The sequence below is a fragment of the Pleuronectes platessa genome, chromosome 3 (genome assembly GCF_947347685.1).
Source record: "Pleuronectes platessa chromosome 3, fPlePla1.1, whole genome shotgun sequence".
In the NCBI taxonomy this organism is placed as follows: domain Eukaryota; kingdom Metazoa; phylum Chordata; class Actinopteri; order Pleuronectiformes; family Pleuronectidae; genus Pleuronectes; species Pleuronectes platessa.
Genome location: NC_070628.1, coordinates 872,611 through 889,931, shown reverse-complemented (window position 1 = coordinate 889,931; position 17,321 = coordinate 872,611). Strand labels below are relative to the sequence as shown.

General features: G+C 48.5%; 3 protein-coding genes across 3 annotated transcripts in view; 2 read left to right on the top strand and 1 right to left on the bottom strand.

The window, feature by feature from the left end:
- The first annotated feature begins 1,160 nt into the window (after positions 1 to 1,160).
- LOC128437479 (protein PET117 homolog, mitochondrial) lies at positions 1,161 to 2,374 on the top strand. The gene is made up of 3 exons (XM_053419656.1): positions 1,161 to 1,309; positions 1,885 to 2,031; positions 2,272 to 2,374. Exons 1-3 carry the CDS (start codon positions 1,214 to 1,216, stop codon positions 2,314 to 2,316), a joined length of 288 nt encoding a protein of 95 aa, XP_053275631.1. The 5' UTR covers positions 1,161 to 1,213; the 3' UTR covers positions 2,317 to 2,374.
- Positions 2,300 to 8,564, top strand: kat14 (lysine acetyltransferase 14). The gene is made up of 10 exons (XM_053419655.1): positions 2,300 to 2,558; positions 2,662 to 2,783; positions 5,527 to 5,648; positions 5,724 to 5,896; positions 5,977 to 6,411; positions 6,489 to 7,084; positions 7,176 to 7,309; positions 7,379 to 7,554; positions 7,632 to 7,822; positions 8,030 to 8,564. Exons 1-10 carry the CDS (start codon positions 2,300 to 2,302, stop codon positions 8,201 to 8,203), a joined length of 2,382 nt encoding a protein of 793 aa, XP_053275630.1. The 3' UTR covers positions 8,204 to 8,564.
- Positions 8,565 to 10,397: 1,833 nt separating this feature from the next.
- dzank1 (double zinc ribbon and ankyrin repeat domains 1) overlaps positions 10,398 to 17,321 on the bottom strand; it is a 10,040-nt gene continuing 3,116 nt past the window's right edge. The window contains exons 5-20 of the mRNA XM_053419652.1: positions 16,226 to 16,323; positions 16,086 to 16,150; positions 15,609 to 15,726; positions 15,355 to 15,450; positions 15,174 to 15,257; positions 14,864 to 14,986; positions 14,649 to 14,801; positions 14,345 to 14,570; positions 14,117 to 14,220; positions 13,951 to 14,034; positions 13,746 to 13,870; positions 13,508 to 13,589; positions 11,688 to 11,789; positions 11,487 to 11,614; positions 11,329 to 11,403; positions 10,398 to 11,005 (exon numbers count right to left, since the gene is read on the bottom strand). Of these exons, the coding sequence (XP_053275627.1) occupies positions 10,843 to 11,005; positions 11,329 to 11,403; positions 11,487 to 11,614; positions 11,688 to 11,789; positions 13,508 to 13,589; positions 13,746 to 13,870; positions 13,951 to 14,034; positions 14,117 to 14,220; positions 14,345 to 14,570; positions 14,649 to 14,801; positions 14,864 to 14,986; positions 15,174 to 15,257; positions 15,355 to 15,450; positions 15,609 to 15,726; positions 16,086 to 16,150; positions 16,226 to 16,323 (1,826 nt within the window). The 3' untranslated portion in view covers positions 10,398 to 10,842. The remainder of the gene's footprint in view (positions 11,006 to 11,328; positions 11,404 to 11,486; positions 11,615 to 11,687; positions 11,790 to 13,507; positions 13,590 to 13,745; positions 13,871 to 13,950; positions 14,035 to 14,116; positions 14,221 to 14,344; positions 14,571 to 14,648; positions 14,802 to 14,863; positions 14,987 to 15,173; positions 15,258 to 15,354; positions 15,451 to 15,608; positions 15,727 to 16,085; positions 16,151 to 16,225; positions 16,324 to 17,321) is intronic.

Here is a 17,321-nt window from a genome sequence, read left to right as displayed (position 1 = left end):
CACTGGTCATCTATATGTACAGTCACTGATCCTCTTTATATACAGTCACTGATCCTCTTTATATACAGTCACTGGTCATCTATATGTACAGTCACTGATCATCTTTATATACAGTCACTGATCCTCTTTATATACAGTCACTGATCATCTTTATATACAGTCACTGATCATCTTTATATAAAGTCACTGATCCTCTTTATATACAGTCACTGATCATCTTTATATACAGTCACTGATCCTCTTTATATACAGTCACTGATCCTCTTTATATACAGTCACTGATCATCTTTATATACAGTCACTGATCCTCTTTATATACAGTCACTGATCGTCTTTATATACAGTCACTGGTCATCTATATGTACAGTCACTGATCATCTTTATATACAGTCACTGATCCTCTTTATATACAGTCACTGATCATCTTTATATACAGTCACTGATCATCTTTATATAAAGTCACTGATCCTCTTTATATACAGTCACTGATCATCTTTATATACAGTCACTGATCCTCTTTATATACAGTCACTGATCCTCTTTATATACAGTCACTGATCGTCTTTATATACATTCACTGATCATCTATATGTACAGTCACTGATCATCTATATGTACAGTCACTGATCATCTTTATATACATTCACTGATCATCTATATGTACAGTCACTGATCATCTATATATACAGTCACTGATCCTCTTTATATACAGTCACTGATCCTCTTTATATACAGTCACTGATCATCTTTATATACAGTCACTGATCATCTTTATATACAGTCACTGATCCTCTTTATATACAGTCACTGATCGTCTTTATATACAGTCACTGATCCTCTTTATATACAGTCACTGATCATCTATATGTACATTCACTGATCATCTATATGTACAGTTACTGATCATCTATATGTACAGTCACTGATCCTCTTTATATACAGTCACTGATCATCTGTATATACATTCACTGATCATCTATATGTACAGTCACTGATCATCTATATATACAGTCACTGATCCTCTTTGTATACAGTCACTGATGTATATATAATAATCCTGAATTTATCAATGACCGGATGGTTTATCCAGTGAGTGGTGCAGTGCCGGTGCTGACCTGTGGGGGCGCTCCTCAGACCGGTCAGCACAGTTCCGCAGAAGAAGAAGCCGCAGCAGCAGCAGTTAGCAGGAGGCTAGCGAGCGGAAGCTAACGTGATGTCTGCAGCCTCCAGGCTGGCGCTCGGTGTCTCTGTGGTTCTGACGCTCAGCACCGTGGCCGCCGTTCACCTCAACCAGGCCTGGGACCGACAGGTGAGCCGAGCCGGGCCGAGCCGGGCCAGCGCTAACAGTTAGCATGTTGATAAGCGGGAGGTCACCGGACGCTAAGTGACCGTCTCACCGTTTAACGATCAACTGTGACGGTGTTGAACGGAGAAGCTGCATCATCGTGTTATTTAACTCGGTAACAAACAAACAAACAAACAAACACAGACACGATGCTGAGGCAGGTCAAACTGGCTTTTCAAAATAAAAGTTGTCTTCGGAATGATTCGATGAGCTGCTTTTATCTTGTTAACATAGAAACCAACTCGACTGGTAACCTGATGAAGTAAAGTTGTGATGGTTCTGATGGTTCTGATGGTCAGAGAATTAGAACCTCACTGTTTCCTCTAACTTTATTTTGAAGGTCTGTTTCCTGCCTCATGTTGACTGTTCATTAGATTCACTTCAGTGTCATGATGTTTGTTAGTTTGTATTTTAATGATTCAGGAGGTTTTACACTGCTCACCTGTTATTACTACATACATGTGTATATATGTGTATATATATATATATATATATATATATATGTGTATATATAATATAATATGGAAGTGTCTCTGCAGCGGCTCCACGAAGGTGTGGTCAGGGACCTGGAGCGCTGGGAGAGGAAGAAGGAGAATCTGAGGAGGTTGGAGGAGCAGAAGATTCTGGGCAGACGCCTGAAGGAGGAGAGAGACAGAGCTCCGCCCACAGGAGCAGCACTGAGTCAGGTAAGGGGTGGGGGGAGTCACACAACACTTGTGGAGTACCGGGGGCTAACAGCGTTCACAGGCTGAACCGTCACTTTAACCTGATGCATGCTGGTCCTAACGCAATGCATGATGGTTCAAATGAAATTCACCCGGCCCAGCAGCATGTCACCAGGTCACGTGACGAGTCAGACAGATGTTCTCCAGCTGCAGAGCCGCCTCCTGACACGTCTCTCTCTGTCCCTCTGTCCACATGTCCAGGTGGATTCTGGGAACCAGAGGCCCAGTGATGGACAGCAGCAGTGAGCCGCTGGGGGCGGGGGAGGACGAGGCGGCGGGCACGTCGGCCTCTGAGGGGCTGGAGGAGGGGGAGGTGGAGGGAGAGACGCTGCTGATCGTGGAGTCGGAGGACCAGGGCTCGGTGGACCTGTCACATGACCAGAGCGGAGACTCTCTGACCAGTGACGTGGGCGAGGAGGCCGACGGCAGCTGGGCCTGCGAGGACATGTCCTTCTACTGCGACCGCTGCCACAAGTGGACGCCTGCAGGTGAGACAGCCAATCAGAGCGCTCCGAGCAGAGCAGATGTGTAGCTGCAGCTGTTTGTTTAGTGTGTCTGCACGATGATGGACGAGTTGTGTTTCCTGTTCAGCTCAGCTCCGCGGGGAGCAGCCCAGCTACCTGAAGGGAGACAACTTCTTCAAGTTCCTCTGCTGCGAGTGCTCCGAGGACGGGAAGGAGAGCTTCGAGAGGATGAGACTCACCTGGCAGCAGGTAAATGTCCTCACATCCTCACGTCCTCACGTCCTCCAGTCAACTGTCCTTCAGTCCTCCAGTCAACTGTCCTTCAGTCCTTCAGTCCTTCAGTCAACTGTCCTTTAGTCCTCCAGTCCTTCAGTCCTTCAGTCCTTTAGTCCTTTAGTCCTTTAGTCCTTTAGTCCTTCAGTCCTTCAGTCCTTCAGTCCTTTAGTCCTTTAGTCCTCCAGTCCTTCAGTCCTTCAGTCCTTCAGTCCTTTAGTCCTTTAGTCCTTTAGTCCTCCAGTCCTTCAGTCCTTCAGTCCTCCAGTCCTCCAGTCCTCCAGTCCTTCAGTCCTTTAGTCCTTTAGTCCTCCAGTCCTTCATTCCTTCAGTCCTTTAGTCCTTTAGTCCTCCAGTCCTCCAGTCCTTCAGTCCTTCAGTCAACTGTCCTTCATTCCTTTAGTCCTTTAGTCCTCCAGTCCTTCAGTCAACTGTCCTTCATTCCTTTAGTCCTTTAGTCCTTTAGTCCTTCAGTCCTTCAGTCCTCCAGTCCTCCAGTCCTTTAGTCCTTTAGTCCTTCAGTCCTTTAGTCCTTTAGTCCTTTAGTCCTCCAGTCCTTCAGTCCTTCAGTCCTTCAGTCCTTTAGTCCTTTAGTCCTTTAGTCCTCCAGTCCTCCAGTCCTCCAGTCCTCCAGTCCTCCAGTCCTTTAGTCCTTTAGTCCTCCAGTCCTTCATTCCTTCAGTCCTTTAGTCCTTTAGTCCTTCAGTCCTTTAGTCCTTTAGTCCTCCAGTCCTTCAGTCCTTCAGTCCTTCAGTCCTTCAGTCCTTCAGTCCTTCCGTCCTCCAGTCCTCCAGTCCTTCAGTCCTTTAGTCCTTTAGTCCTTCATTCCTTCAGTCCTTCAGTCCTTCATTCCTTTAGTCCTTCAGTCCTTCATTCCTTTAGTCCTTCAGTCCTCCAGTCCTCAAGTCCTTCAGTCCTTCAGTCCTTCAGTCCTTCATTCCTTTAGTCCTTCAGTCCTTCAGTCCTCCAGTCCTCCAGTCCTTTAGTCCTTTAGTCCTTCAGTCCTTTAGTCCTTTAGTCCTCCAGTCAACTGTCCTTCAGTCCTTCAGTCCTCCAGTCCTCCAGTCCTCCAGTCCTTTAGTCCTTTAGTCCTTCAGTCCGTTAGTCCTTTAGTCCTCCAGTCCTTCAGTCAACTGTCCTTCATTCCTTTAGTCCTTCAGTCCTTCAGTCATTCAGTCCTCCAGTCCTCCAGTCCTTTAGTCCTTTAGTCCTTTAGTCCTTCAGTCCTTTAGTCCTTTAATCCTTTAGTCCTCCAGTCCTCCAGTCCTTCAGTCCTTTAGTCCTTTAGTCCTCCAGTCCTCCAGTCAACTGTCCTTCAGTCCTTTAGTCCTTCAGTCCTTCAGTCCTTCAGTCCTTCATTCCTTCAATCCTTTAATCCTTCAGTCTTCCAATCCTTCAGTCCTTTAGTCCTTTAGTCCTTCATTCCTTCAGTCCTTCAGTCCTCCAGTTCTTCAGTCCTTCAGTCCTTCAGTCCTTTAGTCCTCCAGTCCTCCAGTCCTTCAGTCCTTCAGTCCTTCATTCCTTTAGTCCTTTAGTCCTTCAGTCCTTCATTCCTCCAGTCCTTCAGTCCTTTAGTCCTTTAGTCCTCCAGTCCTCCAGTCAACTGTCCTTCAGTCCTTCAGTCCTTCAGTCCTTCATTCCTTCAATCCTTTAGTCCTTCAGTCTTCCAATCCTTCAGTCCTTCAGTCCTTCAGTCCTTCAGTCCTCCAGTCCTTCATTCCTTTAGTCCTTCAGTCCTTCAGTCCTTCAGTCCTTCAGTCCTTCATTCCTTTAGTCCTTTAGTCCTTTAGTCCTTCAGTCCTTCATTCCTCCAGTCCTTCAGTCCTTTAGTCCTTTAGTCCTCCAGTCAACTGTCCTTCAGTCCTTTAGTCCTTCAGTCCTTCATTCCTTCAATCCTTTAGTCCTTCAGTCTTCCAATCCTTCAGTCCTTTAGTCCTTTAGTCCTTCATTCCTTCAGTCCTTCAGTCCTCCAGTCCTTCAGTCCTTCAGTCCTTCAGTCCTCCAGTCCTTCATTCCTTTAGTCCTTCAGTCCTTTAGTCCTTCAGTCCTTTAGTCCTCCAGTCCTTCAGTCAACTGTCCTTCAGTCCTTTAGTCTTTCAGTCCTCCAGTCCTCCAGTCCTCACGTCCTCACGTCCTTCAGTCAACGTCCTTCAGTCCTCAGGCTGCAGAGCTGCTTCTGATGTTGTGTCTTCTTGTTGGGTGGTGATGTTGTGTCTTCTTGTCGGGTGGTGATGTTGTGTCTTCTTGTCGGGTGGTGATGTTGTGTCTTCTTATCAGGTGGTGATGTTGTGTCTTCTTGTCGGGTGGTGATGTTGTGTCTTCTTGTCGGGTGGTGTTGTTGTGTCTTCTTGTCGGGTGGTGATGTTGTGTCTTCTTGTCGGGTGGTGATGTTGTGTCTTCTTGTCGGGTGGTGATGTTGTGTCTTCTTGTCAGGTGGTGATGTTGTGTCTTCTTGTCGGTTGGTGATGTTGTGTCTTCTTGTCGGGTGGTGATGTTGTGTCTTCTTGTCAGGTGGTGATGTTGTGTCTTCTTGTCAGGTGGTGATGTTGTGTCTTCTTGTCGGGTGGTGATGTTGTGTCTTCTTGTCGGGTGGTGATGTTGTGTCTTCTTGTCAGGTGGTGATGTTGTGTCTTCTTGTCAGGTGGTGATGTTGTGTCTTCTTGTCAGGTGGTGATGTTGTGTCTTCTTGTCGGGTGGTGATGTTGTGTCTTCTTGTCAGGTGGTGATGTTGGCGATGTACAATCTGTCTCTGGAGGGAACGGGTCGTCAGGGCTACTTCAGGTGGAAGGAGGATATCTGTGCTTTCATTGGTCGACACTGGAACTTCCTGCTGGGAACAAGGTTAGTTTGAAGTCCCCCCCCCCCCCCCCCCCCCCCAGTGCTCAGTGCAGGTGTGATGAGGTTCTGACTCCACAGGAAGAAGACGTCCACCTGGTGGAGCACGGTGGCCGGCTGCCTGTCGGTCGGTAGCCCCACCTTCTTCCGCTCTGGAGCGCAGGAGTTCGGTGAACCCGGCTGGTGGAAACTGGTCCAGAACCGACCTCCGACCCTGAGACCGGAGGTGGAGAAGTCCACCACTAAGACTAAAGGTACCAGGAGCTCTCGGCCCACAGATGTTAATTCAAATTAAAACGGGTCAAGTAATCAAATTGAACTTGTTTCCCTTCAGCCTCCAAACCTGTCGTGGACCCGATCATCACCGTGGAGGGTCTGAGGAAACGTGGAGCCAGGAACCCGGTGGAGAACGCCATGCAGCTGAAGGAGAAGCGCTCTCGCACACAGGAGGCCAAAGACATCCGCCGGGCGCAGAAGGAGGCGGTGGGAGGCTACACCGACCGCAGCGCCTCCTCCACGCCCGTCAAACTGGGCGGAGGGCGCAGCGGCACCACCGGGCGCCGGCCCGATCTCATCCTGGAGAAGGGTGAGGTCATTGATTTCTCCTCCCTCAGCTCTTCAGACCAGACCCCGCTCACCAGCCCTTCACCATCACCTTCACCCGACTTCTCCGCCCCGGGGACGCCGGCTTCCCAGTCGGCGACGCCCAGCCTGCTGTCAGAGGCCGACCTCATCCCGGACGCGATGCCTCCACAGGCGCTGTTCCACGGTGAGTCCACGAGGCTTCTTCACGATGTGAGTTGTAACAAGCTGTGAGCACTGACGGTGTTTGGTCTGAACCTCCAGACGACGAGGAGATTGAGACGGAGGGGATGATCGACCCTGGGATGGAGTACATTCCTCCTCCCAGTGCAAGCCTGGTCGCCCGTAAGAAGCTCCGCCCAGCACCTCCTCACATCAAGCGTGAAGCCGACAGCGAGGAGGAGGACGGCCGTGAGCGTGAGGACGACTTTGAGGAGCCGGCGGGACGAGGTGAAGGTCAGCCCCTCTCTGCCGGGGGCTGTGTCGGTGCTGGAGGTCCTGAGCGGCGGAGGATTCCTCATCCTGACAAAGCAGACGGATCCGGTGGCATCTCCCAGAATCCTCGGTACGCACCGCTCACGCTCTACGAGGAGCGGATGCTGCTGCGCCGGCTGGACGCCTGCCCGCTGGCGCTCGCCGTCACGCCGCAGGCAAAACGCCTCCACAGGAAGCTGCTGATCCGCCAGGCCAAGAGGCAGAGAGGGCTCCCCCTGCTGGACATCGACCGGGCAGTCAACGCCACCCTCAGCCTGGTGGGAGGGATTTATGGTGCCCAGGAGGCGGGGACACTGATGGGAGGCGGAGTCATGGGGAAGTACTGCACCAACAGCCACGAGCTGCGAGTCCTCGATCGCTTCCAGGTACGTTCCTCAGATCACTGACCTGGAAGCAGCTGCTGGTCCTCACGTCTGTGTTGCATTGGGAGATTTGATCTTCTGTGTTTGTGTCCAGACCAACGTCTCCAGCAGACGAGGTGTCCAGCAGCCGTCTGTGTCCTTCTGGCACCGTCTGATGGGAGCGGAGGGAAGTTTGGACCAGAGCATCAAGAGTCCGTACACGTCCCGGATCCTGAAACCCTTCATCAGGTACAGTGTCTCCAGAACGTGGAGTCTCCTCAGCAGGAGAAGAAGATCTGTAACTCTGTTGTTCTTCAGGAGGGATTACGAGAGTCGTCCGGTGAAGCTCCGGTTGTTGGCGGAGATCCGAGCTCACCCTCACCGAGCCGAGCCCGACTGGGTCCAGGAGCCCAACGCCCCCATCGACTACTGCTACGTCCGCCCCAACCACATCCCCTCCGTCAACGCCATGTGTCACGACAGCTTCTGGCCAGGTAGCTCAGATGCATCCTTCTACTCACCCACAGCCCCCCCCATCTATCTGTCTCTAACCCTGCCAGTCCTCCTCCAGGTGTGGACCTTTCCGAGTGTCTGCAGTACCCGGACTTCAGCGTGGTCGTCCTCTACCAGAAGGTCGTGATCGGCTTCGGTTTCATGGTGCCGGACGTGAAGTACAACGAGGCCTACATCTCCTTCCTGCAGGTCCACCCCGAGTGGAGGAGAGCCGGCATCGGCACCTTCATGATCTACCACCTCATCCAGGTGAGGCACTGCAGGTCATCACTGGGGTCAAAGGGCAACCAGATGGGCTGTAGTCATCTGGAAGCCACCAGGGGGCGTGGTGTCCTGGAGTGCTTGAGTTGGAACGATCAAATATAATGTCCAGTTACGTTAAGAATGTTGAAACTCTGTTAGTGGTCACATGTGTGGGTGTGTGTTAGTGGTCACATGTGTGGGTGTGTGTTTCAGACGTGCATGGGGAAGGACGTGACGCTCCACGTGTCGGCCAGTAACCCGGCCATGCTGTTGTACCAGAAGTTTGGATTCAAGGCTGAAGAGTACATCCTGGACTTCTATGATAAGTACTACCCTGTGGACAGCACCGAGTGCCGCCACGCCTTCTTCCTCCGGCTGAGACGATGATGAGCAGAGCGAGGGAGGAGCATGTGACTGCTGGGTTCAGCCAATCGGGATGAAGCTTCTCATTTCTAGTTTTTCTTGTTCATAAAAGTCGTGACTGTGTTGTCGTCTGACCTTGTTTCTTTCAATCGTCAGTTAAACATCTGAATGTTTGAGTCATTAAAGACAAAATTTAAAATGTTTTTACAGACAAAATATTTTCTGATGTGAACCACATTCAGCGGTTTGTCCAGCAGGGGGAGCTGTGAGACAGTCACTGTTCCTGGAGGTATGAAACTGTCGCCCTCTACAGGAAACAGACAGTAACAGCTGTTTGATTTCTAAGGTTTTACATGAAATAAAATGAGACAGATGTGAAACACTGCCCTCTAGTGGATTCTGAATTCGATCAGGACTCTCCAGTGGACCTGGGTCAGATCAGGACTCTCCAGAGGACCTGGGTCAGATCAGGACTCTCCAGTGGACCTGGGTCAGATCAGGACTCTCCAGTGGACCTGGGTCAGATCAGGAAAATCAGAAGGAACAGAAACCGACGCAGCAGCAGATCGATAAGCCCGTTCACTAAATATGTAAACACAATGAGGACGAGTGGATTCAAACTTTACTGAGATGAGCCGTGATAAAAACAAACCAGGTTCCACATTTACAACGTGACCAAACATCCCATAACACCGATGCTCTGTGAATCCAACCAGAGTGAAGTGGACCTGCTGGACATGTGGACGCTCTGAGGTCATTGATCGTTTCATCAGTGAAGTCTGTTCAGTGAGTTCATGGACACACAACCAGTTTGTTTCACCTCCGTCTCACGTGGAAAAGAACAAACTCATTGATGATCACGATCAACACAACTCCGGGAATATTCAAAGTTGGACACTTTCCATGGGAATAAACTGGAAATTTTAGGGTAATTTTATTAACTGTATTTACCTTGTCATATACAGACACAACTATAAACATTTTGTTTTGTCTTAAGCAGACATTCGAGGAAACATTTCTAATACAAATTTTAAAAATGAAATTTTTGATAAAATCCATTTGTGAGTAGAACTTCAGTCACATTTTATTTGTAGAGTCCAAATTCATAAATCCCAGTTTGTCTCCTGGTCTTTAACAAGGTGAGACGTCCTCTGTCCTTCAACAAGAGTCAAACTACTGAAACCTTCAACAGGTGAAGAAGGTAGAGACCTCAGAGACACATGTGAGGACCCGTCTCCAGGACGGACACTAGTCAACAGATGTCCCATGAAACAGAGGACATCAGAGAGATCAGAGTCTTTACAGCTTTGATTAGAATAAACACTTTGTAGCAGAACTGAAGATCAATGACCTGATGGATTATTGTCGAGTATCAGAGGAGAAATATTATATATCAAGCAGTCTTGTTGTGATCATAGTCCACGATCAGAATCAGGATCCACCATTATTATCACGATCTCTGATTCTCGATCCACTATCATAATCCAGGATGTGGATCTGTGGACCAGAAGGCAAAGGGACTCAAGGGGAAGAAGTGAAGTCAGTCACATGAATTGATCTAACACAAAACACACCAGTGCCACAGCAAACCACAAATCAACAAGTGAACTTCCACTGCACCAGCAACTCCTGTGGTCGGGCTCAACAACAGCTCCAGAACTAAAAGAGACAAAAAGGCCGATCAACACTCTGCTGAAAATACAGGAAATATAAAGTAAATGGCAACCAGCACTTTGCAGGTAAATAAACACAGCCCTTGTTATTTTAAGTCTAATCCCCTGACAAAGGTTAAAGGTCAAATGAAGTTTTATCTTCACTGAGATCAGGTCTAAGACAAACCTGGACCGGGTCTAACTAGAAGCTTTATCACAAAGGAAGGTTTGAATCCTCAACGTACAGAGGGAGTCTGCCTCCACAACTGAAGCTGAGATGATTCCACAGGAGAGGAGCTGGATGCTGAAGCTCTGGCCCCTCCCCCTCCCCCTCCTCTAGAGACATTAGGGACAACAGCCTGAATTCTGGGAGCTCAGGGCTCTAGTGGTGATAAGGTACGAGATCTAGAACTGCTAACGTTGTGATCGTGTCGGGTTGAGAGAAAAACACAAATCCATTAATTCTGTCAATCAGGTTTACATTAGCCACATCCTCCCCAAAGAAACACAGCGTGTGCTGGATTCCATATGTCTTTAAATAGAGTTAGACAGATTATTGCTCAGCCTTTAGTTTGTGGATATTACTTTTATTTTTGATAAGTTGCCCAACTCGCTGTTTTTTGATGGACCCCCACAGTAATCGAGCTGAGGACAGCTGTAGCTTCCTGTCTCCTCCCCTTTGTCCCAGTGGGTGTTGATACAGCTCTTACAGTAGCATTTAATAATAATAAAAAAATCTTTATTTATAAAGCACATCTCAACACTAACAAAGAAAAACTCGTAAAAATAACAAATACAAACTCACTCAACGAAGAATGAAAAACTAACAAAGTATTTGTCAGACTCTGTGTTAGTGTTCAGCATCTGGATCAGGTCCACGTCTCCTTCCAGAGGATCTCAGGGTTCAAGGGAACTAGGCCGTCGGAGCATCCAGAGTTTTACAAGTCTTTAAAAGAAGCTAAACATGAAAACTAGACCTGAACCTCAATCCCACATATTTCAACTAAGTCATCAGAAGACGTCCAGGTTCAGTTTGTGTTTCCTCAGTTTGTCCAGTAGAACCAGTCCAGTCTGAGCTCCCAGCAGAGACACCATGTTGTTGTGGCCGGCGCTCGCCGCGGTGTCGTACGGCGTCTGACCGGCAGAGTTCCTCCGCCTCACACTGGCCCTGCAGCTGAGGGGGAGGAGCCACCACAGAGTTTAATACCTGAGCCTTATGAGTGTTGTAGACTTTATATACGAATATAACATCTGAGTCAGTGTCAGCTGTCAATCATCACGTCTCTGTTTTCATGTCATCAACTGATTGAACCAAACTGATCAGAAACTTCTTTACAAACGATTATTTAACTTCTTTGACTTTTCAGTTTGGTTCATGTCCCGTCTGCTCACATGGAGGAGGAGGAGTTTAGGATCTGTACTGAAGCCAGACACTAGGGGGCGATCAAGGCATCCATCTTTATCAGCAGTGTGTGTGTGTGTACAGGTGTGTGGTACCTGAGCAGGACCTCAGCACACCTCAGACCTTCAGGACCCTGAGCTGCAGCTTCATGCAGAGCTGTGTTCTTCATCCTGAGGAAGATGAACACATCACGTTTACTGAACAGCACTCAAACAAGGGAAGCAGCGCCCCCTGCAGGAGACCGGACACCTACTGTCCCGACTGCTGGTCCACATCAGCTCCTCGCTGCACCAGAAGAGGAAGAACTTCACTGTGACCATGAACCACAGCCACGGCGAGGGCGTGTCGGCCATCACTACCACAGCAGGAGGGGTCCGCCCCCTGGTGGTCAGAGAACACACAGGTCAGCATCAACCACTTCCTTCTGCTGCTGATTGGCTGCAGACACTCGTACCTGATCCAGGAGCTGCTGGATGACACTGATGTGACCTCGACCTGGAGCCAGCTCCTTCAGCAGCTGAACGTCCTTCACCTGCATCGACCAATCAGAGAGGAGCTTTCATTTCTGATCGAACTGGTAAGAAACAGACTTCCTTCCAGGTGGTTCCACCTCAACACACAACTGAACACACACCTGAACACACCTCAACACACATCTCAACACATCTCAACACACCTCAACACACCTGAACACACACCTGAACACACACCTGAACACACAACTGAACACACACCTCAACACACAACTGAACACACACCTCAACACACCTGAACACACACCTGCACACACCTGTTCACACACCTCAACACACACCTGAACACACACCTGAACACAAATATCAACACACACCTGAACACACACCTGCACACACACCTGAACACACACCTGAACACACACCTGCACACACAACTGAACACACACCTCAACACACCTGAACACACACCTGCACACACCTGCACACACACCTCAACACACACCTGAACACACACCTGAACACAAATATCAACACACACCTGAACACACACCTGAACACACACCTGAACACACACCTGAACACACACCTGCACACACACCTGAACACACACCTCAACACACACCTGAACACACACCTGAAGACACACCTCAACACACACACACCTGAACACACACCTCAACACACACCTGAACACACACCTGAACACACACCTCAACACACACCTGAACACACACCTCAACACACACCTGAACACACACCTGAACACACACCTGAACACACACCTGCACACACACCTGAACACACACCTCAACACACACCTCAACACACACCTCAACACACACCTCAACACACACCTCAACACACACCTCAACACACACCTCAACACACACACACCTGAACACACACCTCAACACACACCTGAACACACACCTGAACACACACCTCAACACACACCTGAACACACACCTGAACACACACCTGAACACACACCTGCACACACACCTGAACACACACCTGAACACACACCTGCACACACACACCTGAACACACACCTCAACACACACCTGAACACACACCTGAAGACACACCTCAACACACACACACCTGAACACACACCTCAACACACACCTGAACACACACCTGAACACACACCTCAACACACACCTGAACACACACCTCAACACACACCTGAACACACACCTGAACACACACCTGAACACACACCTGCACACACACCTGAACACACACCTGCACACACAACTGAACACACACCTCAACACACCTGAACACACACCTGCACACACCTGCACACACACCTCAACACACACCTGAACACACACCTGAACACAAATATCAACCCACACCTGAACACACACCTGAACACACACCTGAACACACACCTGCACACACACCTGAACACACACCTCAACACACACCTGAACACACACCTGAAGACACACCTCAACACACACACACCTGAACACACACCTCAACACACACCTGAACACACACCTGAACACACACCTCAACACACACCTGAACACACACCTCAACACACACCTGAACACACACCTCAACACACACACACCTGAACACACACCTCAACACACACCTGAACACACACCTGAACACACACCTCAACACACACCTGAACACACACCTGAACACACACCTGCACACACACCTGAACACACACCTCAACACACACCTCAACAAACACCTCAACACACACCTCAACACACACCTGCACACACCTGAACACACACCTCAACACACACCTCAACACACATCTCAACACACACCTCAAGGACCTTACCGGAGGTTTGGGGGTCAGGTTTGGTTTGGGGGGCTTCATCAGACCTGTGGTCCGATCACTTCCTGTCAGACACAAACAAATTATGAATTATTTAAAAATATTTGACAATTTAATCAATAAACCAAATCCAGCTCTTCAAGGATTAGTGTGAAGGATTCAGTGACATCTAGTGGTGACATTGCAGATTATCAAGGGTATAAATGTTCCAATAAATAATCATAAAGTGAACGAACCGTTGGTGAACCGCTCTGTGACGCTGCTCAGCGTCTCACTGCCACCTGCAGGTAGAGCGCCACCTGCTGGTCCAACGCAGCTAGCTGCCGGAGGAGCCTCGTCAGGACACACCTGAGACCACACACACTCCGTCACCTCCGATGACCTGACCAGCATGACAACATGAGCAGCGGGGGGGTTTTGAAACAGACCTGTGTGACTTCCTGTGCGGCTGAGACGAAGCTGAGCGTCAAACTGACTTCAAAACCATCTTGTTGAACCACAGCAGAAACCATCTGCAGGAGGAAGAGACACCTGAGGAGTCAGCACAGTGCACAGGGACGGACCTCAGGGACGTGTGGGACAGGGGACACGTACCCGACCCAGACGAGGCTCTCCCAGCACAGTCCTGAAGGGGGCGTTGTTCTGAGCATAACTCCTCAGGTGAGCACACACATGATCCAACTGCCTCCTCCAGTAACCTGAAGACACGAGCAGGTCATAGGACACAAGTGATTATTAGTATGAGTACGATATGCAGTATCATTATCAGTGGCAACAGTATCAGTACTATCTGTAGTATCTGTAGTATGAGAAGTATTTGACCTCTGCCCGGGCTGATGGCGGTCACAGGTGGTTGCCGGTCTCTGCCTGACTGCTGCCTGCTGAGCTGCAGCGCCCTCTGCTGGTCCTTCCTTTGGAGCTCAGTGGCTGATGGGTAATAGAGTCCAACCGTCTGAGTGGACTGGTCCTGAGAGGGCGGAGCTAACTTCGCACTAGGGGCCGAGCGGGTGGCCTGCCAGGTTGCATCATGGGAAGCCGAGGCTGAAGCCTGCTCACAAGTACACAACAGCCTCTTATTGGGTGACCCTGGTCATGAGGTGTTAGTGATGTCAGAGGTTCAGCCCACCTGGTGGGGAGCCACAGCACGTGTGATGTCACTGCAGGTTGTGGGCGGGGCCGGTGCATCCAGGTGTGTGCCACAGGTTGCACAGTAGACGGCGCTCGGGTGTGAACTCGCTCCACATCGCCGACACATCACACAGCTGGCTGCATGACCGGACTACAACATGCACCGTGTCACTACGTATCCCACAATGCTTCACTCTGTGTGTGAGTTCTCACCTTGGAGCCGCACCAGTCGCAGTATCTGGCATCACTGTGGTTTAAACGTTTACATCTGGAGCAGGTCAACATCCTGCTGTCTTCAGAAGGGACAGAGGGGGCGCTGTTACCAACACACACCTCCTGCATAACACACACTCACACACACACACACACACAAATACACACAAACACACAATGAAACATCAGTTAGATGTCTGCAGATGAATCAGGTATACCAAGTTGAAATGTTATATACACAGTTTGTGTGTGTGTGTTTGTGTGTGTGTGTGTGTGTGTGTGTGTGTGTGTGTGTGTGTGTGTGTGTTACCAGCTGCAGGCGGCTCTCACAGGTCAGACAGGTGGAGATATGAGCTGGATTCCCACTTCCACAGCAAACACACAGCACATGATCCTACACAACAAATATTCATTTAAGTGTGTGTGTGTGTGTGTGTGTGTGTGTCGGTGGGTGTGTGTGGGTGTGTGTGTACCTGCAGTGTGAGTCTGGCCTGTGGTTGTAGTTGTTGTTGGATTGAAGCTTCACAAATCAAACAGGTGTGAGTGTTGACAGGAACCTCAGTGTTACAGAACACACAGAGAACCGTCTGTCAACACAACACAGATATTAAATCAACTGATCTAAACTTTCTAACCTTACATCACATTCACATCTGTCACTCTCAACTTTTGTCTTCAAATCTCATTGTTCAGTGACAACTTTTACTTTGACATTACACAGGAAGTCTAGGTGAGTGTGCAGTACCTGTCCTCCCTCAGCAGGGGGCAGTCTCTGGTCAGGTAACGGAGGAACCACAGCGCCACACTGAGGACAGAACCGAGCGAACGGGTCGGAAGCTCGGAAACTCAAACACTGAGCACACCTGCACAGACAGACAGACACAGACAGGCACAGACAGGCACAGACAGACAGACACAGACAGACAGACACAGACAGGCACAGACAGACAGACACAGACAGGCACAGACAGACAGACACAGACAGACAGACACAGACAGACAGGCACAGACAGGTACAGACAGGCACAGACAGGCACAGACAGGTACAGACAGACAGACACAGACAGACAGGCACAGACAGGTACAGACAGACAGACACAGACAGACAGGCACAGACAGGTACAGACGGGTGCTGCTGTGTGACTTGTTCTTTATAGTTTTATTCCCTGTTTGTTTGTTTGTTCGATGTTTCTCAACAACAACAATCAGTGTGTGTTCATACCACAGGAAGTCGGTTTCTCTCTGGACTCGTGACGCCTTGTTCAGCTGCTTCCTGTCACCTGACCTCTGACCAACAGGAAACACAACAAAATAAAAGTCGTGTTTCAGCATCGCAGCAGAAGTTTGTGACGGTTTGTTTACCGATGATGGAGAACGTTCAGGAGAACCAGTCTGAACTGGGAGTGGAGGTCCGAGTCGACTGGTCAGGAAACGAGGACCATGTCCCAGTGTCCTCAGCTCTGAATGAGACAATTCATCACGTCATGCTCTATCACTTCATGTTCTATCGCTTCATGTTCTATCGCTTCATGTTATATCGCTTCATGTTCTATCGCTTCATGTTCTATCACTTCATGTTCTATCGCTTCATGTTCTATCGCTTCATGTTATATCGCTTCATGTTCTATCGCTTCATGTTCTATCACTTCATGTTCTATCACTTCATGTTCTATCACTTAATGTTCTATCATTTCATGTTCTATCGTTTAATTGTCTATCACTTCATGTTCTATCGTTTAATGGTCTATCACTTCATGTTCTATCACTTCATGTTCTATCACTACATGTTCTATCACTTCATGTTCTATCGTTTAATTGTCTATCACTTCATGTTCTATCGTTTAATGGTCTATCACTTCATGTTCTATCACTTCATGTTCTATCGCTTCATGTTCTATCACTTCGTGTTCTATCACTACATGTTCTATCACTTCATGTTCTATCGCTTCATGTTCTATCGCTTCATGTTATATCGCTTCATGTTCTATCACTAGATGTTCTATCACTTCATGTTCTATCACTTCATGTTCTATCACTTCATGTTCTATCACTAGATGTTCTATCACTACATGTTCTATCACTGCATGTTCTATCGCTTCATGTTCTATCACTTCATGTTCTATCATTTCATGTTCTATCACTTCATGTTCTATCACTACATGTTCTATCACTACATGTTCTATCATTTCATGTTCTATCACTTAATGTTCTATCATTTCATGTTCTATCGCTTCATGTTCTATCGCTTCATGTTCTATCACTACATGTTCTATCATTTCATGTTCTATCACTTAATGTTCTATCACTACATGTTCTATCACTTCATGTTCTATCACTTAATGTTCTATCACTACATGTTCTATCACTTCATGTTCTATCATTTCATGTTCTATCACTTCATGTTCTATCACTACATGTTCTATCACTACATGTTCTATCACTTCATGTTCTATCACTT